Source organism: Natrix helvetica (assembly GCF_964273705.1).
Source record: "Natrix helvetica genome assembly, chromosome: 12".
NCBI lineage: Eukaryota > Metazoa > Chordata > Lepidosauria > Squamata > Natricidae > Natrix > Natrix helvetica.
Genome location: NC_138556.1, coordinates 14,258,089 through 14,281,794, shown reverse-complemented (window position 1 = coordinate 14,281,794; position 23,706 = coordinate 14,258,089). Strand labels below are relative to the sequence as shown.

General features: G+C 41.5%; 1 protein-coding gene across 1 annotated transcript in view; it reads left to right on the top strand.

Moving 5' to 3' along the window:
* Positions 1-23,706, top strand: part of SLC12A1 (solute carrier family 12 member 1) — a 43,948-nt gene that overhangs the window by 6,807 nt on the left and 13,435 nt on the right. Inside the window, exons 5-18 of the mRNA XM_081965023.1 lie at positions 657-752; positions 1,867-1,962; positions 4,372-4,511; positions 6,101-6,211; positions 6,882-6,993; positions 8,778-8,905; positions 10,530-10,614; positions 11,224-11,375; positions 12,600-12,707; positions 13,172-13,295; positions 15,125-15,226; positions 17,269-17,424; positions 19,845-19,944; positions 21,090-21,201. Of these exons, the coding sequence (XP_081821149.1) occupies positions 657-752; positions 1,867-1,962; positions 4,372-4,511; positions 6,101-6,211; positions 6,882-6,993; positions 8,778-8,905; positions 10,530-10,614; positions 11,224-11,375; positions 12,600-12,707; positions 13,172-13,295; positions 15,125-15,226; positions 17,269-17,424; positions 19,845-19,944; positions 21,090-21,201 (1,622 nt within the window). The remainder of the gene's footprint in view (positions 1-656; positions 753-1,866; positions 1,963-4,371; positions 4,512-6,100; positions 6,212-6,881; positions 6,994-8,777; positions 8,906-10,529; positions 10,615-11,223; positions 11,376-12,599; positions 12,708-13,171; positions 13,296-15,124; positions 15,227-17,268; positions 17,425-19,844; positions 19,945-21,089; positions 21,202-23,706) is intronic.

Sequence of the window (23,706 nt, the reverse complement as noted above, 5' to 3'; positions counted from 1 at the left end):
GGAGGTAGAGAGCAACAACAGTATGTAAAGATCATATGTTGGGGCATATTTCTCCCTCCAGCCACTAGATGGAGGTAGAGAGCAACAACAGTATGTAAAGATCATATGTTGGGGCATATTTGTCCCTCCAGCCACTAGATGGGGGTAGAGAGCAACAACAGTATGTAAAGATCATATGTTGGAGCATATTTGTCCCTCCAGCCACTGGATGGGGGTAGAGAGCAACAACAGTATCTAAAGTTATATGCTGGGGCCTTACAAAACCTCTGGCTCCAGTGACCAACCCATCTTGGCTTCTGCAACATTATTTGCAGAATATATTTGCAGCACATATATTTGCCTTCATTCAATAAATATTCTAGCTTGCAGAGATGCTCGTTTCTGTTACAATTTAGACATTTAATCCCAGTGCCCCAGTGCTTCGCAGATTGTCAAGGCTCTTAATCCTTGTCCCAGTGGTTTATTTAACATTTATATTGCACGGATATAAATGGATCTACAGTAAAGACGAGGAAGGCCTTCCTCCAGGAGCAGGGATAAAGATGCTTTCTCGGTGAAAAGTGGATTCCTTCTCATTTTAAACCCCCACCTCAGAGAACCGTTTGGAAAAGTTGCAGAACGTCAATTATATTTTGTCATCTTCTCCTTGCTGACAGGTCTTGGAGTTATCATAATCCTTCTTGCTACCGTGGTTACTTCCATTACTGGCTTATCAACTTCTGCAATAGCAACTAATGGTTTTGTCCGCGGAGGTAAAAAAAAAAAATCTTTAGGGTTTTCCCCCCCTATTCCACAGTGTCACAAATATCTGACTTAGTTCCCTGTTTGTTGTCTTGTAAATCAAAAGTTCTCCACTGTGGTAAGCAACCTAGGTCCCAGTCATCCCAAGAACCAACAGGTAAGTCATACCTGCAACGCAATTCACCTTCTAGAATTAATTAATTAATATAACTAATTATATTTCTACTTAAATTATAATTATACTAATTATAATATAATTAGTTAATGTAATTAAGGGACGCGGTGGCTCAATGGCTAAGACGTTGCGCTTGTCCACCAGAAAGGTCGGCAGTTCAGCGGTAAGAATCCCTAGCGCCGCGTAATGGAGTGAGCTCCCGTTACTTGTCCCAGCTTCTGCCAACCTAGCAGTTCGAAAGCACGTAAAAAATGCAAGTAGAAAAATAGGAACCGCCTTTGGTGGGAAGGGAACAGCGTTCCGTGCACCTTTGGCTTTGAGTCATGCCGGCCACATGACCACGGAGACGTCTTCAGATAGCGCTGGCTCTTCGGCTTTGAAACGGAGATGAGCACTGCCGCCTAGAGTCAGGAATGACTACCACACATGCGCGAGGGGGACATCTACCTTACCTTCATTTATTAATTTGCAAACACAAAGCCGGCTTCAGTTCACCAAGGTCTCGGACCGATGGAAGAATGGAATCCATTTTTCCCCCAGGTTTTTCTTTCTTTTTTTAAAAAAAAAATCAAATCAAATCAAAAATTACAGGTTGTATTTCCTGGAATGTTCCGGAGGTGAAGACCATTATTCCTTTCCCGCTAACACTCATTCGAGTTCCCTAAAAGGTATTAATTCGTGCTTCTGCTTTTTTCTTTTTAAATTGTTTGTTTATCCACGAGAACCAAGGCAGTCCGTTCTGATGGAAGCAGGATCCACAATTTTTGACAGGTATTTCTTTAACTGTGACGAATCAAGAGTCTGTGGGTCAACTATTGTTAGCTCCAGTCAAACCTTCCTTTGAGTGACGGCTTCTTATCCAAGGATACCAGCTTCCTATTCGTGGATTTTAAAATAAATGATATAACCAAGGTACTTGGGTCAAAGTTCTCTTTTGGCACTTTTTTCAGGTCTTGGAGTCGTAGTCATTTCCCTGAGTGTGGTTGTTACAACCTTAACAGGTATTTCCATGTCCGCCATATGTACCAATGGAGTGGTGAGAGGAGGTAAGTCCCAATAAAGGAGAATATTGGTAGCTCAGGGTTGAGATGAAGGGGTCCTTGGTGCTCTCGGAGCGTGGTGGTTTTCTTACAGGTGTTTCATGACCCAACTAGGTAACATCATCAGTACTAGGAGGCGGGGGGCACTGTGGGGTCCTTGGTGCTCTCAGAGCTTGGTGGTTTTCTTGCAGACATTTCATGACCCAAATAGATGACATCATCAGTCTAGTCTTAGCACTGATGTTATTTTAATTTCCTTTTCTAAAAGGTTAGTCACATTTCGTTTTATTAACTAATAAAAATTGGCATAATGAACTATCGTAAGCTATTTAACTGGGAAAATAAGAGAATGATAAAATAGCAGTCAGCTTATCAATCCAACTCCTATTAAGATTCTAAATGATTCTTACTTATATCTATTAGTGCTTCGTTTAATTTATATTCAGCCGATGCCTGAATCTAAATTTTGATAGCCATTGGGGAAAACTATGGCTAAGTACCTGTTTTTATTTATTTATTTTAATTGCTGTAGAGAGTGATGTTTATACGAATAAAGGAGAATGTTTGTAGCTTAGGGGATGACATGGGGGGGTGTCCTTGGTTTTCTTCAGACGTTTCATTACCCAAACGAGGTAACATTATCAGTGCTATTAAGGGGTGAGATTTGCAAGGAGGAGGAGGATGACTTGGTGCTCTCTGTGCTTGGTGGTTTCCTTACCCAAACAAAATAACATCATCAGGGCTCAGAGAGCATCAAGGAGGTGAGTCCATTGGCTGTCAGAATAGAAAATATGGTTCCTTTTGGACAAATGAGCACCCAATAAATGAGCACAGAACTAAAATATATACAGTGCATAATCTGAGTCATACAGGAACATTTCTGATACAAAGAAGAGGATCGCAAATTAGAAGGCTTGCAGAAGAGCAATACATTTTTAAAAAGTATTTTTAAAGAAGTATTTTTAAGAGTTAAAAAAAAAAACCCTAATACTTTCCAAATCTTTAAATGAGCTGAATCGGTGAGGGTTTAAACATCTTTTAAAAATAATCATGAGATTACTTTCCATTAGAAAGAAAAAGCAGACTCAGACGATGTAGCTAAATAATATTCTTGATTTTGCAAGAGTTGAGAAATAAAAGAAATGGAGGGAAATCGCTCCTGTTTGAAGGGTACTGTGTAGGAAGAGACTTCAGCTGCTTCCTTACCTGCTGCCCCCTCCTATAATTCTCATTATTTTTAAGCCAGCGTGAACACCACCTTAAAAAAGATGCTTGAGCACTTAAATCAGGAGTGACTACTACTTCTTTAAAAGTTCTTCAACACCGTACTTCATGAAATCCAAAGAATCTGACATTGCCATGTTGCAAACTGAGGATTTGCAGAGGAAATTGTCCTCCTGGAGACTCGGAGAGAACCTGTTTCCATCTCATCTCTTTGTGTTTTTAAAACTAGCGTTGTAATTCTATTGGATATAAAGAGATCATTGTGAACAATTTACATAGGGACATTCTATAGAGCCACCTTGAAAAGGCAGGTGGAGAAAGCTTTGCTATGTTTTGACATACGTTCCCATTCATTTCAAGCTCTTTATATGCTTTATATGGACCATGTTCAAATTAAAATGACAAAAACTGTTAAAAAGGCTTAGCAGAATGAAACAAAACCTTAACAGACTTTGCTAACTTTCAGCATGTTTTTAGAAGCATCCATAATGCATCTCAGAACCCAAAATGATGCTTTGTAACGCCATAGCAGAGGATATCCTAGTCACATCCACTGTAAAGGAATCCTCGGATTACAATCACAGTGGATGATCCCAAAATTGCCATTGCTACCCTGTTTCTCCGAAAATAAGACCTCCCCGGATAATAAGCCCAATCGGACTTTTGAGCGCATGCGCTAAAATAAACCCTCCCCCCCAAAATATTGCAACACAGCAGCAGCCATGAGGTGACCATGCTCGCCACCTCCTGCACCTCAAAAACAATAAGACCTCCCCGAAAATAAGGCCAAGAGCTTATTTCGGGGGGGTCAAAAGAAAATAAGACCCTGTCTTATTTTCGGGGAAACACGTTACATGAGACAGATGATGAGATTTGCCCCATTTTTCAACCTTTCATGCCGCCGTTCTTAAGAGAACCACTGCAATCTGTCCTTGATTAGTTTCCACCCATTGCTTCATGTCCTGCCTTCAGGTGCTTTGGAGAATAGCTTGACTCCCTCTTCTTTGGAGCAGCCCCTGAGATATTGTAACACCGCTATCATGTCCTTCTTTTCATTAAACTAGACATACCCAGTTCCAGCAACCGTTCTTTATATGTTTTAGCCTCCAGTTCCCTCATCATCTTTGTTATTTGTTGTCATCAGATGCAAGTTTGTCCATAAGATGATGCAAGTCTTTGTCATTCTGACAGGTGGAGCTTATTACCTCATCTCACGGAGTTTGGGTCCTGAATTCGGGGGCTCCATCGGCCTCATCTTTGCCTTCGCCAACGCTGTGGCAGTGGCCATGTACGTGGTTGGCTTTGCAGAAACAGTTGTGGAGCTTCTCAAGGTCAGCATCCTTATTTAGCTACGGCTAAGTGGAAGGAAACCTGGTCCGTTTCTCTTTTTTGTACGGTAACAATCAGAGGTCTCATAAAAGTCCACCAGTTGGAGTTCCTTCGCCACATTCTTTATTCTACCAATTCGTAAAGTATTGATTTCTTACCACTGGATCAAAAAAACGTTTCTTAAAGTACCATAAAAGTTTTTTTAAAAAAAATAACTACAGGTAGCCCTCAAGCGATGACCACAATTGAGCCCCAAAATTTATGTTGCTAAGTGAAACATGTGTTAAGTGAGTTTGTCCCCGTTTATTACTTTTCTTGCCCCAGTTGTTAAGTGAATCATGGATTTGTTAAATGAGTAACAAGGTTGTGAAGTGAACTTGGCTCCCCTATTGACATTGCTGGTCAGAAGGTCACATAACTGGTCAGAAGGTCACATAACTCCCCCCCCCCCCCGTCATAAATAGCAGTTGCCAAGAATCAGAATTTTGATCACGCGACCCCTGAGGATGCTGTAGTGGTCATAAGTGTGGAAAATGGCCATAAGTCACTTTTTTTCAGTGTCGTAACTTTGAACGGTAACTAAACTAACTGTTGTAAGTCAAGGAAAATACTATAGAATTCTTTATTGGCCAAGTGTGAATAGAATAGAATAGAATAGAATAGAATAGAATAGAATAGAATAGAATAGAATAGAATAGAATAGAATAGAAATGCAGATGGAGTGGAGTGGAGTGGAATGGAATGGAATAGAATAGAATAGAATAGAATAGAATAGAATAGAATAGAATAGAACAGAACAGAATTCTTTATTGTCCAAGTATGATTGGAGACACAAGGAATTTGTCTTTGGTGCATATGCTCTCAGTGTACATAAGGAGAATAAAATACATTCATCAAGAATCAAAAGACACCACACTTAGTGACAGTCAAGGTTACTAATAAGCTATCAAATCGTACTAGGAAACAAACAAAAACAATATAAATTGAAAGATATAAACAACATGGTTATAGGCATAAGTGGGGAGATATATATGCTAAGAAGGAAGAGAAGAATAATAGTAATACATTCTTGGTAAATTATTGACAGTGTTGTGGGAATTAGTTCTTAAGCAGAGTGATGGCATTTGGGGAAAAATTGTCCTTGTGTCTAGTTGTTCTGGTGTGCAGTGCCCTATAGCATCGTTTTGAGGGCAGAAGTTGAAACAATTTATGTCCAGGATGCAAGGAGTCTGTAGATATTTTCACTCGTGCAGTAGGCAGGTCCTCAATGGAAGGCAGGTTGGTAGCAAATGTGGGGTGTTTTTCTTTTTGCAGTTCTAATTATTCGTTGAAGTCTATGTTATGGAGGTGCAGATGACAGACTCAATAATTCCTGTTTGTACTAAAGAAAATTAGGGCTCTAATTAGGCAGCCCATAACCTTGACGGATGAGGTCCAGGCAGGATACGAAATGCAAAATTCAAAACTCATTACCCACAAAATGCGAGGAATCCCTCGGTAGAAAATCCCTGGCATTTTACAAGGCTACTCGAACCGTCTTACAGAACGTATATCCTTAGTAATTACTTTTCCCTGTTGTTGTTTTTTCCAGAACAGTAATGCCATAATGGTTGATGCCACCAATGATATCAGGATAATTGGCGTCATAACGGTTGTAATTCTATTGGGTATTTCAGTGGCTGGTATGGAATGGGAAGCAAAGGTAATTTTTTTTTAAGTTTAAGAGTTTGTTGTTGTTAGTTGCGAAGTCATGTCCGACCCATCGCGACACCCTGGACAACGTTCCTCCAGGCCTTCCTGTCCTCTATCATCCCCTGGAGTCCATTTAAGCTCATGCCTATTGCTTTAGGGACTCCATCCAGCCACCTCCTCCTCTGTCATCCCCTTTTGCCCTCAATCCCAGCATGAGGCTCTTCTCCAGGGAGTCCTTCCTTCTCATTAGGTGGCCAAAGTATTTGAGTTTCCTCTTCAGGATCTGGCCTTCTAAAGAGCAATCAGGGTTGATCTCCTCTAGGACTGACAGGTTGGATCATCTTGCACTCCAAGTCTTCTCCAGCACCAGAGTTCAAAGGCCTCAATTCTTTGGCACTCAGCCTTTCTTATGGTCCAACTTTCACAGCCATCCATTGCAACTGGGAAAACCATTGCCTTGACTAGACACACTTTTGTTGGCAGGGTGATGCCTCTGCTTTTTAGTATGCTGTCTAGATTTGCCATATAAGAGTTTAGAAAAATTCAAATATTTGGTCATTCTGTCTTGTGGTGGATTATAGTGTTGCATTTGACCATTTATTCTCATTTATTGTATAGGCTCCGTGAAAAATTATTTCAAATAGACTTATGATAAAAATGCACTTTCTTTTTTCTTGCAGGCCCAAGTGATTCTTCTAATTATACTTCTGATCGCCATCGTAAATTTTTTCATCGGGACTGTCATCCCTAGCAACGCAGAAAAGAGGGCGAGAGGCTTTTTCAATTACCAAGGCAAGTGCTTCTAGTGCCACGGGGCTTCGGATGTGAAAAATCTGTCACGCTAAACAAGACTCACATTAATGCGAAGTAGCAAGCTGCAGGGTTAGGAGAGCTGTTGCAAATAGCAATAAGAAAAGCAAGCAGGTTTGTCTGAAACAGTATAGGGTTTCCTGCCTAGGCAGGGGGTTGGACTAGAAGACCTCCAAGGTCCCTTCCAACTCTACTATTGTATTGTAGGTACAGGAAGTCCTTGTCTTATGAACGATTGCTTAGTGACTGTTCAAAGTTACGACAGATAAGATGACCTGGCTGAGCCCGAGGGAGTGGTCAAACACATCATCAGTCTCGAGTCCCTTCGCACCCACAAGAGATCTAAGTCTAGCCCACCTTGAATTCCATTGACTCTTATCTACCACCTATTTGCTTTGATTGTTAGTCGTTCAGATTCTTGTAGAGAGCATTAGCTTCCAATAAACCTTTATATTCTTTTGAACTGCCTGGGCTTTCTGATTTTCCCACGCTTGACAGATACCTTCTTAATACCTTTACAGAACTGAGCAAGAACCTTTCCTGGCAAAAAAACCAATGACATTTCATTCAGTAATCTTAGTTCTGCTCCTTCTGTTAGAGATTTTTAAGAAAGGATTGGACAGCCATTTATCTGAAATGGTGTAGGGTCTCCTGCTTGAGCAGAGGCTTAGACTAGAAGACCTCCAAGGTCCCTTCCAACTCTATCATTCTCTAGAATGGATTTTGGTGAAGGAGCCTGTAGAAGAGAGGGAGAGAAATATAAAATCAGTCACAATGTTGAAGATCTCTGGCACAACTTGAAAAGAATAGAATAGAATAGAATTCTCTATTGGCCAAGTGTGATTGGACACACAAGGAATTTGTCTTTGGTGCAGATGCTCTCAGTGTACATAAAAAGAAAAGATACATTCATCAAGAATCATAAGATACAACACTTAGTGATAGTCATAGGGTACAAATAAGCAATCAAATCATACTACGAAACAATATAAGGATATGCGCAACAAAGTTACAGTCATACAGTCATAAGTAGGAAGAACAATGAGAAGATTAATAGTAATAATAATGCAGGCTTAGTAAATAGTTTGACAGTGTTGAGGGAAATATTTGTTTAGCAGAGTGATGGCTTTTGGGGAAAAAACTGTCCTTGTGCCTAGTTTTTCTGGTGTGTAGTGCCCTATAGCGTCGTTTTGAGGGTAGGAGTGAAACAATTTATGTCCAGGATGGGATGAGTCTGTAGTTATTTTCACAGCCCTCTTTTTGACTCATGCAGTGTGCAGGTCCTCAATGGGTGGCATGTTGGCAGCCGTTGTTTTTTCTGCAGTTCTAATTATCCGTTTAAATCTGTGCCTGTCTTCTTGGGTTGCAGAGCCAAAGCAGACAGTTATGGAGGTGCAGATGACAGACTCAATGATTCCTCTGTAGAACTGAATCAGCAGCTCTTTAGGCAGTTTGAGCTTCCTGAGTTGGCACAAAAAGAACATTCTTTGTTGTGCTTTTTTGATGACATTTTTGATGCTAGGTGTCCCTTTTAGATCTCGAGATATGATAGAACCTAGAAATTTGAAGGTCTCTACAGTTGATGCTATGTTGTCTAGTATTGTAAGAGGTGGTAGTATGGGAGGGTTTCTCCTAAAGTCTACCACCATTTCTACGGTTTTGAGTGCGTTCAGTTCCAGATTGTTCTGGTCACACCACAAGGCTAGTTGTTCAACCTCCTGTCTGTAGTTCACATCTTTCCTTATCTCTTGTTTGTTTGGTTGCAGCTTCCATATTTACAGAAAACTTTGGGCCAGAATTCAGAGGAGATGAAGGTTTTTTCTCGGTGTTTGCCATTTTTTTCCCAGCAGCCACTGGCATTCTGGCAGGAGCCAACATCTCTGGAGACTTAGAGGTGTGTACATTTGAACAGTTAACCATAACACCACAACACGGTTGGGAAAATGTTGCCTTAGATAACCTAAGCTCTTCTGGGGAAACAGCAGCAGCGTTGAGTATTGAAAAAATATTTTTTAACACTGAAACAAAAAGCAAGATTCAAAGAATCCTATCTGAAAGGAAAACATTTTGTATTGATTTGGAAAAAATGCTTTTTGCAAGAACTTGTCAAGTGTGTAATTAGTAGGTGTCACTGGAGAAATACTTCTGGATGCAGTTTCATCTTTTTAACTAGTTTATTAGTTTACACTATTTTCTTGCTTTTCAACAGTCAGGACTCAATTATAGAGGTAGGGAATCTGTGGACATCTAGACAGGGTTGAACTCCCAATCCCTATCCATTACACTAATGGTAAAGGATGATGGGTTTTGGAGTCCAACGTCTACACTAGAGGCGCAGAACCAGTGTCCCCAAAGCCATAAGTGTCCACCCAAAATTCTGAGTCTGACTCAAAGCTCTTCTAAAAATTACCACCATGTTACAATGGGAAGCCAACTAATATAGATATAGATATAGATATAGATATAGATATAAGATAGATAGATAGATAGATAGATAGATAGATAGATAGATAGATAGATAGATAGATGATAGATAGATAGATAGATAGATAGATAGATGATAGATAGATGATAGATAGATAGATAGATAAATAGATAGATAGATAAGATAGATGATAGATAGATATATAGATATAGATATAGATATAGATATAGATATAGATATAGATATAAGATAGATAGATAGATAGATAGATAGATAGACAGACAGACAGATATAGATATAGATATAGATATAAGATAGATAGATAGATAGATAGATAGATAGATAGATAGATAGATAGATAGATAGATAGATAGATAGATAGATATAGATATAGATATGATAGAAAGATAGATAGATAGATAGATAGATAGATAGATAGACAGACAGACAGACAGACAGACAGACAGACAGACAGACAGACAGACATAGATATAGATATAGATATAGATATAGATATAAGATAGATAGATAGATAGATAGATAGATAGATAGATAGATAGATGATACATAGATAGATAGATAGATAGATAGATAGATAGATAGATAGATAGATAGATAGATAGATAGATAGATAGATAGATAGATATGGAGACAGAGATAGATGTCTCTCTCTGTGTGTGTGTATGTTCCAGCATAATTTTGGAACACCTCAAGCAATTTCAACCAAACTTGGTACACAGATGACTTACTCTCTGGAGACAAAAACTGTGGGGGTAGGATACCCCTAACATCCCTCAGGGATGTTACAGCCTGTTGGGCCTTAAAATGGCTTCTACTGTGGAGTTGCCATGGTAACGGCTTCACAGTACTTCACAAGGGGGCTCCCTCTGGTAAGGGGGGAAACCCAACATTAGAAATTGCGGTGACATTCATGGAAGGATTGTGGGATAAATAAATACCCGGGCAGTGCTAGGTTATCAGCTAGTTAAATATAAATTACATTACATTAAATCTTGTCTTTCTCCTAACCTTCTGTTCTGTTCTGGCCGTGGCTACAATCACCGTAATGCATTTTTTTACTGTAATATTCCAGGATCCACAAGAAGCGATACCCAAAGGAACAATGCTTGCCATTCTGATCACGACCGTTGCTTACATCGGAGTTGCAATCTGTGCGGGTAAGTAATCTGTTTTCAGCGGCACATTTTATGTACATTCTCTTTTGCTAAATTGGACAGTAAACTCAGTAAGGTAAAGGTTCCCCTCGCACATATGTGCCAGTCATTCCCGACTCTATGGGGCAGTGCTCATCTCCGTTTCAAAGCTGAAGAGCCAGCACTGTCTGAAGACATCTCCAAGGTCATGCGGCCGGCATGACTAAACGCCAAAGGCGCACGGAACACTGTTACCTTCCCACCAAAGGTGGCCCTTTATTTTTCTACTTGCATTTTTTACGTGCTTTCAAACTGCTAGGCTGGCAGAAGCTGAGATAAGTAACGGGAGCGCACTCCGTTATGCGGCGCTAGGGATTTGAACCGCCGAATGGCTGATTTTTCTGATCGGCAAGCTCAGCGTCTTAGCCACTGAGCCACCGCGTCCCTCAAAACCCAGTAGAACCATCAGTCAATTTTAACGGATGGCCCCATTATCCGCAACCTACGCGGCCTCGGGATAGCAGGCAGAAATGTGCCTAGAACATCAGCCACCTGAAATATAAAGGAGCCCAGCGATATTACCATGTTGTCACAAGGAAGAGAAATAATAATAATACCCTGTTATTTCCACAGCTGCTTGTGTCGTGCGCGATGCTACGGGGAATGTCAATGATACGGTGGTATCTGGGATGAATTGCAATGGATCGTCGGCTTGTGCCCTGGGCTACGATTTCTCCAGCTGTAAAATCCAGACGTGTGATTATGGGCTGATGAATAATTTCCAGGTTCAAAAGCATGCTAATTATCCAATTTGTATATCTGTGTGTGTGTGTGTGTGTGTGTGTGTGTGTGTTATACTATATATCCTGTAGATAATAGCGTGAACTGATATTCACATAAGCGTACAGCACATAGTGGCTATTGGTCGACTTTTCAAGACTTCTACTGACAATCTACAGCTGGAGGGTGGAGTAGTTATGTATGCACGCAAAGTGAAATGAAAGAATGAGGTCCTTGGTGTTCTCTGAGGTTGGTGGTTTTCTTGCAGACATTTCATTGCCCAACTAGGTAACATCATCAGTGCTAGAAGGGAGTGGGATTTGTGGAGTGGAGGAGGATTGTGGGGTCCTTGGTGTTCTCTGAGTTTGGTTGTTTTCCTACAGACATTTCATTACCCAGCAAGGTCCCTTCCAATTCTGTTATTCTATTCTATTCTAAATACATAGTTATCTAATGATTTATATCTCCATCAATAAAATGTCCCACCAAAGATCTCTCTTCGTTATCTAGGCTCCATAGTTAACTTTCTCAGATATTAATTCAGTGTAATTGTTGATAGAACTTTTCTGAAGTAGGTGATACAATATCTCTATTGATATGCATGCCTGGATTGGAGATGGTCACACGTGCAAATTCTCTTTTCCTGGTTCAAAGATTGCTTCCTTCTTAAGACCCACATAGCTTGGGGTTTTTTTTACGCCCCCTTGTTCCTAACACGAGCCTCTTCTGAACGGCATCATTTGCAGAAGAAATAAAAATTATGCCTTTGGCTTCGGAAGGAACAAAACACAATTCAATTAAAGAACAATTTTCTCCGTTATGAGCAAACAGGGGTTTTCCCCCCCTTTTTTGGGGGGACAACAAAAAGTAATTTGCTGTGCTGAAGGAGTCTCCCTGACAAGCCGTTAATGGACGACTTCAAAGATAATAGAGAAGAGACAGAATAACAATGCACGTGGTTATCAATTTAACAATCGGAGGGATTTGCAAATTCGGTTTATAGCCTAGCTTGTACAGATTTAAAGGCTTGCTTTTATTATATATATATATATATATATATATATATATATATATATATATATATGTGTGTGTGTGTGTGTGTGTGTGTGTGTGTGTGTGTGTGTGTGTGTGTCGTAATTGTACTGATAAATAAATAAAGGGAGACTAGGATAGATCTATTTCGAGCTAATTAGCTCTCATCAGCTAGCCATATCTTTTCCTTCCCAAAGGTGATGAGCATGGTTTCAGGATTTGGACCTTTAATTACCGCTGGGATATTTTCAGCCACGCTATCCTCAGCATTAGCTTCACTTGTGAGCGCGCCAAAGGTTTTCCAGGTACATTCGAGAGGCCAAATATGTTTTCTATCTTTTCCCGTATCTCTACAATTTGTATCATGGCCCGTCAGCGGAGCTGGCAGCAGATTCGGACAGTGAGGAGGTTGGGGAGGAACATGGGCCAGTCCTGGAGTCTGGGGAAGGCTCTGATGAGGGCTTTGCGTGGGAAGCAGAGATGGGTAGAGCTTATTTCGCAGTTGGGTCTTATTTTGGGGGAAACAGGGTACATCATTTAGAGCAGTGTTTCTCAAACTTGGCGACTTTAAATCCTGTGGACTTCAACTCCCAGAATTCCCCAGCCAGCTATGCTGGCTGGGGGATTCTGGGAGTTGAAGTCCACAGGACTTAAAGTCGCCAAGTTTGAGAAACACTGATTTAGAGTGAAGAGTTAGCTGTTCTTCTGACGATAAGAGACCAAGAAACCAAGAATTCGATTTCTTAACCGGAATTTGCTCTTTTGACAGGCCCTCTGCAAGGATAACATCTATCGAGCGCTCCACTTTTTTGCCAAAGGATATGGGAAAAATCACGAACCCATCCGAGGATACATTCTGACTTTCGTTATTGCTCTGGCCTTCATTCTGATTGGTGGGTACAACTCAGCGAGGGCTGGCTTGGTGCTTGCAATGGGAAGATAGAGTATATTGCAGCCTAAGTCGAACACATTTTTTTTATTTATTTAGCGTTATTTACCGTATTTTTCGGAGTATAAGACGCAGATTTTTCCGTCAAAAAAGAAGGTGAAACTCTGGGTGGGTTTTATACACTGAATGCAGCATTTTTGGCAGACTGAAACTTCGCCCCCTTTGCAAAAATGGACGTGCAGAGGGTCATGCCCTCTTTTTTTCAAAAAATGACCCGTTTTTGCAAAAAACTGGCTGGTTTTTTTGCTCGTTTCTGCCCCCCCCCCAGCCCCCAGGAGTACTCTAAGAGCCTCCCAAAGCTCTGCATCCCCCCCCCCCACTTTTTAATAAGGCATGCAGAGGGTTTGGGAGGCCTGCAGAGTGCAAAAACCTTTCTTTTTAAATTTACCTCTTCAAAATCACGGTGCGTCTTATATTCCGGTGCGTCTTATACTCCGAAAAATACGGTATCCCATTTCTACAGCTGCCAACTCAAGGCCTGAGGAGAAGGAGGGGGGTTGCAGCCAGTACATTGTTCCGGGGCCCATGGAGCTCAAAGGGGGCCCCATGAAGGGGAATTTTTGGGGGAAAAAATTACAAAACCAAATGTTTAAAAAGAAAAATGATACTGGATATATACTTCATAGTCTCTGCGTATAGCAAAACCACCTTAAGTTCCTTAAGGAAGCTACCAGCTGCTTTTTGAAGTCATCTTCTTTGGGGTCTTTGAATGTAGGGTAAAGTCTGCTTCCCCCCCCCTTTTTTTCAAATGTCTGCAAAAATCAAAGGTCTGCTGTTGAAACCAACAGCACAGTGTATTCTACCTGCTTTCATAATAGGTTCACAGCACTGATCCCCGATGTTTCTGCTAGAAACATTCCCATTTGATCATCCTTTCTTTCATCTTACGCTGTTTAAAATTCCTTTGTGATTTCCTATTTGGAATACACACAAAGATTTGTCACAATACAGGCTTTTTGGTTTTGGTAAAACCATTCTAAAGAGAGGAGGAGGAAGAGGGGGAGGGGGAAGGGAAGGAGAAGAGGGAGAGGGGGAGGGGGAGGGGAGGAGGAGGAGGAGGAAGAAGAAGAAGAAGAAGAAGAAGAAGAAGAAGAAGAAGAAGAAGAAGAAGAAGAAGAAGAAGAAGAAGAAGAAGAAGAAGAGGTTGTAAAATAGAGCAAAGCGAACTTAACCAAGGTCTCCCTTCGCTGCAGAAATTTTAGGCTCAATTGTGGTTGCAAATTGAGGGGTACCTGGATACTTTAATGAAGTGTTTCTGACCAGATACAGGTTAATTTTATTTATACCTGGCTTTAAATGATTGAAGGTAAAGGTTCCCCTCGCATATGTGCTAGTCATTCCCGATTCTAGGGGACGGTGCTCATCTCCGTTTCAAAGCCGAAGAACCAGCGCTGTCCGAAGACGTCTACATGGTCATGTGGCTGGCATGACTCAACAACAAAGGCGCAGGGAACGCTGTTACCTTCCCACCAAAGGTGGTTCCTATTTTTCTACTTGCATTTTTACGTGCTTTCGAACTGCTAGGTTGGCAGAAGTCACGGGAGCTCACTCTGTTACGCGGCACTGGGGATTCGAACTGCCCGACCTTTCTGATTGACAAGCTCAGCATCTTAGCCACTGAGCCACCGCGTCCTTTTTAAAATGATTACACGAGTCCAAACGCAACACGAACAAAATACAAAATATAACGCAATCCATCACATCACCTCTCCCTTCGCAGACACAATCCATCACCCAAATATTTTGTCATTTTGTTTTGTTTTCGTTTTATAGCTGAGCTGAATACCATTGCCCCTATCATCTCCAACTTCTTCCTGGCTTCCTACGCACTCATCAATTTCTCTTGTTTCCACGCGTCGTATGCAAAATCCCCAGGTTAGTTTCTCATGACGGATTTTCACTTGCATCTAGAGGGTTTATCTGGGAACTCACTTTTTTAGACCTCTTCCAACAGCAAATAATTCCGAGAGGCTTAAGCAGGAATAGGGACTTTAACATTAAGGGGGCAAATCTGGCATAACAAGCTGAAGAACAACTGTGTTTTTACTCCTTGGTGGCTTGCCTGTTATATTGTGTGGCACATGTTTTATTGGGCAACAATTGTGTTTTATTAGATGCAGAGAAATGGCTGAGAGTAGTAAATATATATTGGGGGAAGGCTAGCTGGATCCTAACAAGTGAAATAAATCTAAACCGTGGCAGCTGCCAAGTGCCTGAACATTTCCTCTCTTTTTTATTATTTTGTGACTTCACCAAACCCAGAGAGGCTCAGAACAAAAATCATGTAAAGAAGAACAAAAATAAAAGTCACAGTAAAACAAAACCTGCCTGGCAATGCCAATTCCCACACGGGCAGTAATGCTTATTCAACAGAGGAAGACCGAGCAAGGAACAGAGGAAGGAAGAGCAATAGCACTTTGACTTATATACTGCTTCACATTGCTTTTACAGCCTTCTCTAAGCGGTTTAAAGAGTCAGCCTCTTGGCCCCAACAATCTGGGTCCTCATTTTACCCACCTCGGAAGGATGGAAGGCTGAGTCGACCTTGAGCCGCTCAGGATCGAACTGCTGGCAGTTGGCAGAGTTATCCTGCAATACTGAATTGTAACCACTGAGCCGCCACAGCTCTTCCAATAACAAGAATTGGAAGGGACCTTGTAAGTGTCCAAAATTGTGGAAACCTTTTGGGAAAAGTGTATTTTTGAGGTTTGATGGCTAATAACACCACTTTTTTTTAGTAGTAGTACCATAAAATTATTTATCAATGGAAAGATCATTTAATCAAGAATGTAATGCAACTAGGTTTGTTCAATTATCTGTATTCTATGAAAATCTATAGCCAAATATAGCCAGCCATAAAGCCCAGTTAATAGAAGCGATCATTCAATCTTTATTTCACATCATAACAGCTACAGAACTAAAAGACTTGGTTCGCTCCATGGGAAGACATTGTAAGGCCGTAATTCATGCTAAAGGTTACCCAACTAAGTATTAACTGACGTGGTGATGATTTTTGTTTATCTCGTTTTTTTCCTGCATGTTTCACTTTTCTTCTTTATAACTGCTATTCTAATAGCAAATCCTTCATCAAAGTTATTGCATTACATTCTTGATTAAATTATCTTTCCATTGATATATAATTTTATGGCACTACTCCCCCCCAGGGGTGGGTTCCTGCCAGTTCTAACTTCTTCTATAGAAGAGGTTCCACAAATCTACCGTGCCGTTTAGAACCGGTTCCAGCTCCCTCCCCCCGCCCGTCCCCACATCATCAAGATGAAGAGCGAGAGGAGGAATTCTGGGAGTTGAAGTCCGCAAGTCTTAAAGCTGTCAAGTTTGAACACCCCTGGGGTTTTTTTCTAAAGGGTTAGGGGTGCAAGGGTCTTGTAACTTGACAGCTTTAAGACTTGTGTGCTTCAAATGCCAGAGTTTCTGAGCCAACATTTTTGTTGCTAAGCAAGAGCATTGTTAAGTGAGTTTCACTACATTTTACAAGTTGGCCACCCCCACCTAGTCACATGGCCGGCAAGCCACTCCCACCCGGTCACATGGCTGGCAAGCCACTCCCACAAAGCAGGCCACACCTACATAAGAGATTGTAAAATTTTTGAAACCCACCACTGACTCCCCCCCAAAAATGTGTTATTAGTCATCAAACCTCAAAAACATTGTACACTTTTCCCAAAAGGTTTGCACAATTTTGGCCACTGCTGTGTAGGGCAGGGGGCCCTATATCACCCCAGGCCAATGGTTGTCCAGTCTATTCTTGAAAACCTCCAGCGTTGAAGCGCCAACAATTCCATTCCGATCACAACCGTTGCCAGATTGTATGGGGCAATACTCTACATTTACTCAACCCATCAATCAATTCTCTCTATCTGGCTGATTGATTGACCCACTTTTTCTGACTCCCACAGGCTGGAGACCTGCCTTTAGGTATTACAACATGTGGGTGTCCCTTTTTGGAGCTGTGCTGTGCTGTGGTGTCATGTTTGTCATTAACTGGTGGGCGGCTCTCATCACGTACGGAATTGAGTTCTTTCTTTATATTTATGTGACCTACAAGAAGCCAGGTAAGGCTCAGAATGAATGGATGGATGGATGGATGAATGAATGAATGAATGAATGAATGAATGAATGAATGAATGAATGAATTGCTCAGGGTGGCGGGAGAAAACCTCAATAGAGTCTATAGCAGGGGTGTCCAAACTTGGGAACTTTAAGACTTGTGGACTTCAACTCCCAGAATTCCCCAGCCAGCCATGCTGGCTAGGGAATTCCACAAGTCTTAAAGTCCACAAGTCTTGTTGAAGTCCACAAGTCTTAAAGTTCCCAAGTTTGGACACCCCTGGTCTATAGTATAGAACATAAAACATAGAATCATGGGGATGGAAGGTATCTCAGAGGTCTTCTAGTCCAGCCCACTACTCAAGGCAGGAGATCCCATACCATCCAAGGCGAATGGTGGTCCAGTCTATTCTTGAAACCCTCCAGTGATGGCTCCTGGACAACTCCATTCTGATCACAACTATTGCTAGATCGTAGGGGCCAACAACACCCTAAATGGTATTTAGACTACATGATTGAACCAAGTCACAAGATCCTCTAAGCGACTTGGAGGTCTTCTAGTTCAGCCCCCTGCTGAAGCAGGAGAACCTGTACAATCCCAGACAAGTGACTGTCCAGTCTCCTCCTCCTCCTCCTCTTCATCATCATCATCATCATCATCATCAAAATAAAAAAAATATATCCTTGCTGGAACAACACCCTAACCAATCTGGCAGTTGAAAAAGCGATACAGACAAAACACGCAGGTGTAATAGAAGCACACACAAACACAAAAACCAGACAAAAGCCATGGGGTAATTTACAGTTGGTATTCTTTTTGTTTTTCTTTCTCACGGGCGTGTGCAACTTGGATAGATCCACATCGAAATCCATCAACCTTTCCCTGTCACATCTCGTTTAGTTACCAGGGGATGTTCCTAGAGGAATCGTTTTTTTTTAAAAGAACTTTCCGATTTCAATTTGGCCTTTCTTCCTTCTTCTGCTTCTCCCCCAGGTGCTTTTTAATGCAGCTGGGTGGGAAAGATTTCAAGCAACCATACGCTTTTCCCCACCCTCCCCTATGAACGCCGTGTGTTCACATCTCTGATAACTAATCCTATCTGTCAGATGACTTGCTGCCATTTTAATCTGGCTTGCTCTCTCCTGTTAGGAAAAAAAACAAAACAATTCTCGGGAGGAAACGCCAAAGGTAGCTTTTGAAAAATGGCTTCTTTGTAGACTACCAACATATTGCTAGTAATGAGGTTTTTATGAGTTCTGTAGAGCAGCATATAGTAGCTTTTCTACACAGAGCACGGGAATTAACCAGAAACCTTGTCTGGCTTGCTTGCTTGCTTGTTTTTAATATTATTAGTTAGAAGTCTAATAGCTACACTATCACGTTCACTTCCTCTCCGTCTCCTCCTCCGAAGCAAACAATATTTCTTTAGCTTTGTGTGAACGTTGTGCAAGCTTAAAATGCATGCCTTGGCTTTCTCTGCTTTTTTTCCCCTTTTCTTTCATGAGCCTCTTTTCTATCAAATATTATATTACAAGCTAGATGGTTCTCAAAAGGAGCGGAAAAACAATGTTCTTGTCGAGTTGTGACTCACGTAAAATAGACATCACGGTTTGCTTTTGAAAGTTTGCTTTTTTTTTTACTTAATCGTGAAATTTGGCGGCCGGTTTGTTCAGAAGCCAAGCAAGGCTTTTTAAAAAGTAAGACAGCAGTGTCTTCCATTCTAGAAGAATCTCTAAATCGCACAAATAAGCTGGAAAGTGATGTGAATAGCCAACACCACTGTCAGAGTTTGTTGCAGCAATCACATCCAGAAAGCACACACAGGTAACTGATTCAGCAGGATTCATTCACTTCTCTTGATATATAATATAACGCAGGGGTGTCCAAACTTGGGAACTTTAAGACTTGTGGACTTCAACTTCCAGAATTCCCCAGCCAGCCATAGCTGGCTGGGGAATTCTGGGAGTTGAAGTCCACAAGTCTTAAAGTTCCCAAGTTTGGACACCCCTGATATAACGCATGCAGTAAATATACAAAACCAAAAGCAGGTTTTCCAACGTGGTAGTAAATACAAGCGAACACAGGCAGAAGGAGAGAACAGTTTCAGTTTCACTTCAGAGCAGCAGGCTATCTTTGCACTCGGCACAGACCATTTATGCCGCGCGTTTTTGGCCTCTGGTGAGAGTGGGTGAGGCTACATTTCGTGTATAAGACACACCCCAATTCTCACCCTCTTTTTGGGGGGTAAAAGGGTGCATCTTATACTCTGAAAAATACGCTATTTTCCAGGTTGGGTCTTATTTTGGGGGAAAACACGGTACTTCTTATTACAAGGGATCATAAATATGATATCTGTAAAAAATGACTTTTGTTAAATGTAGAAGCTAAAATTGACGTGGGTTTGTTTTGTTGCTTGTACCGCAGAAGTGAACTGGGGCTCCTCTGCCCAGGCCCTATACTACATTAACGCTGTTGATACCGCCCTGCAACTAACGACAGTGGACGACCACGTGAAAAACTTCCGGTAGGTTGTTGAAGGAACCGATTCGACGATTGGGTTGCATAAACAGAGGCTTAGAATCAAGATCAAGTGTAGCATTAGCGCTGCTTTACCAAAAAAAAACCCTAGTAAGACCACACCTGGAATACGACAACCAATTTTGGACACCATGCTACAAAAAAAAAAAAGACTTTGGGAAAAGTTCAGAGAAGAGCAGCTAAGATGATCAGAGGCCTGGAGACTAAACCATAGGAAGAACAGCTGCCAGTTTTGGGTCTGGCTAGTCTTAAAAAAAAACAGAATTAGGGGTGACACGATAGCAGTATTTCGGTATTGGAGGGGCTGCCACAAAGAAGAAGGGGTCAAATTATTTTCCAAAGCATTAGAGGGGAGGACAAGAAATAGTGGTTGGAAACTAAACAAAGAGAGAAGCAACCTGGAATCAAGGAGAAACTTCTGAACAATAAAAACAATTAACCAGTGGAACAGCTTGCCACCAGAAATCGTGGGCGCTCCATCACTGGAGATTTTTAAGAAGAGAGAGGACAGTCACTTGTCTGAGATTGTATTGGTTCTCCTGCTTGAGCAGGGGGCTGGACTAGGAGACCTCCAAGGTCCCTTCCAGTTCTTATCTATTCTATTCTATTCTATTCCAATTCTGTCCTGTCCTGTCCTGTCCCTATCCTATCCTGTCCTATCCTGTCCTATCCTCTCCTATCCTCTCCTATCCTCTTCTCATATGTAAATGCAGCATCAGATGTAATCAGTGGTGGGATTCAAATAGTTTAACAACCAGATATCCGCCCTAATGACCAGCTGGGTGGGCGTGGCTCGGTGGTCAAGTGACTGGGTTGGCGTGGCCAACTCAACGTCACTCAGGGCGATGGGCGCTTCGCCTTAGCTTTTACAATGTAATCAGGGTTAACCGGAGAGGCAGTTTCTGTAAGCAGGGCAATCAAGATGAGGCTAGAAACAACACCAGAATGTTTCCTTCCTGCCTTCCTTACAGGATTAGCCCTGCAAAGTGGGAAAAAACAAACAAAAGGAGATTTCTTCCAACAACCGGTTCTCCCAACTGCTTAGAAAGTTAACAACCGGTTTTCCCGAACAGGTACGGACCGGCTGAATCCCACCACTTGGTGTAATGCATCTTCTCCTGTCTTTTGCAGGCCTCAGTGTATCGTTTTAACAGGAGGTCCTATGACAAGACCAGCTTTGTTGGACATTGCTCATTCATTCACGAAGAGCAATGGTCTTTGCCTCTGCTGTGAAGTTTTCATGGTAAGTTTGGACATACAGCTCTTTTCGTGATTCACAAAAATGGCTCTCTTGTTAGGGCAATTGGAAAATGCAGGTTTTCTACAGAGAAAGCTAAGTCATAGAAAGATCTACCTGTGTGTGGAAAAAGCTTCTTCTGTATACAGGTATCTTATAGCCCTTCCTTTAGGGACGGTTGGAAGTTGACCGAAAAAAAGTGAATTATAACCGTTTTTCACACTTACGACCGTTGCAAGATCCCCCACGGTCACATGGTCAAAATTTGGACCCTTGACCACTGACTCATATTTGTGACGGTTGCAGCACAAAAGGGGGTCATGCGATTTCCCTTTTGCGACCTTCCGACAGGCTAGGTCAATGGGGAAGCGAGATTCACTTAGCAACCGGGTTACTGATTCACTTAACAGCCGTGGCAAGAAAGGTCGTAAAATGAGGCACAACTCACTTGAACAACTGTCTTGCTTAGCAGCAGAAATTTGGGGGTCAACTAGGGTGGTAGTTCGAGGGCTACTTGGATAAAATAAACTTATTTTTACAAGTGACTCTTCCAAATAATAAAAACAGCACAATTCAATAAAGGATTTCTTTTTTTTTTTTTTCGGCCCTGTTAATTTATAACGCTTAAGTTTTACTCTTTATTCCAATGGGTATTTTATTCCGGTCTATAAAAGCTTTGGAGAGAAAGGTTTCCAATTTTTTTTTTAACTTATTGGTTTCCAGTTTTATATGTCTGCAAATATTTTATGTAACATGCTGTTATATACGGTTTAGGTATTTTAATTTCCTTCTCTAAAAAGTTAGTCACATTTCATTTTATTGACTAATAAAAATTGGCATAATGAACTATCGTAAGCTATTTAACTGGGAAAATAAGAGAATGATAAAATAGCAGTCGGCTTATCAATCCGACTCCCATTAAGATTCTAAATGATTCTTACTTATATCTATTAATGCTTTGTTTAGTTTATATTCAGCCAATGCCTGAATCTAAATTTTGATAGCCATTGGGGAAAAGCTGCGGTTGAGTACCTGTTTTTATTTATTTTTTAATTGCTGTAGAGAGTGATGTTTATACGAATAAAGGATTATGCTTGTAGCTGAGGGTTGAAGTGAAGGGGTCCTGGGTGCTCTTTGAGTTTGCTGGTTTTCTTTCATTAACCAAACTAGGTAACATCATCAGTGCTGGTAAGGAGTGGGGTTTTCTAGTGGCTTGCCTGTCATTGTTGGCAGACAGCTCCGCCACCAAAACTGACAGAGCAAGCCACGGGAACTGTGATGGCGGACTTATGGCACGCATGCCAGAGGTGGCACGCATAGCCCTCTCTGCTGATATGTGCGCCATCGCCCCAGGTCAGATCTCCGTGGCGTTTCTTTTGTGAGCTTCTGTTTTGAAGTCCACAAGTCTTAAAGTTCCCAAGTTTGGACACCCCTGTCTTAGTCCTTTTGAGACAGACCTGCAGGCTCAATCACAAACGACAAAAGAAACCTGTTCACAATGGCTTCAAATTCATAGTTTACACAGCTAGAACTGGAATTACACGGTCAACAGACTTGTAAGCTGCCACGTGTCAAAACTGGGATTCATCGGCATATGTTTGTTTATGTAAAACATATCCACTCCGCTTCTAAATGTTGACAAAACATTTAGGGCAGCCAACAGTAATAAAACTCTTCAAGAAGTTCCAAAAGCTAATCCAATTTGAAACAAAATAATTGCAAAGCAAAACGCAGGGGGGAAAGGAGAGGGATCTTGGAGTCTTAGTGGACAACCAGCTCAATAGGAGCCAGCAGTGTGCAGCAGCAGCCAAAAAAGCCAATGCAATCCTAAATTGCATTAACAGAGGGATACAATCAAGACCAATGGAAGTACTAATACCACTCTATAAAGCCCTAGTAAGGCCCACCTAGAGTACTGCATCCAGTTTTGGTTACCCCACTATAAAAGAGATGTTGAGACTCTAGAAAGAGTGCAGAAATGAGCAACCAGGATGATGAGAGGACTGGAGACTAAATCATATGATGAACGGTTACAGGAACTGGGCATGGCTAATCTAGTGAAGAGAAGGACCAGGGAAGACATGCTAGTAGTCTTCCAATATTTGAGGGGCTGCCACAGAGAGGAAGGGGTCAAGCTATTTTCCAAAGCACCTGAAGGCCAGACAAGGAATAATGGATGGAAACTGACCAAGGAGAGATTCAACCTGGAAATAAGGAGAAAGGTTCTGACAGTGAGAACGATCAACCCATAGAACAGAAGTTGCCTTCGGAAGTTGTGGGGGCTTCATCACTTGAGACTTTCAAGAAGAGACTGGACTTCTCTGAGATTTGTCAGAAATGGTGTAGGGTCTCCTGCTTGAGCGGGAGGTTGGACTAGATGACCTCCAAGGTCCTTCCAACTCTGTTAATCTATCTGACGGTCTATGTGATATCAGGTGAAATTGGTAGCCAGTTATTGCCGAAGGGAATTGCAAGTTGTCTTCACAGGGGGGAAAAAAATACCCTCCACAA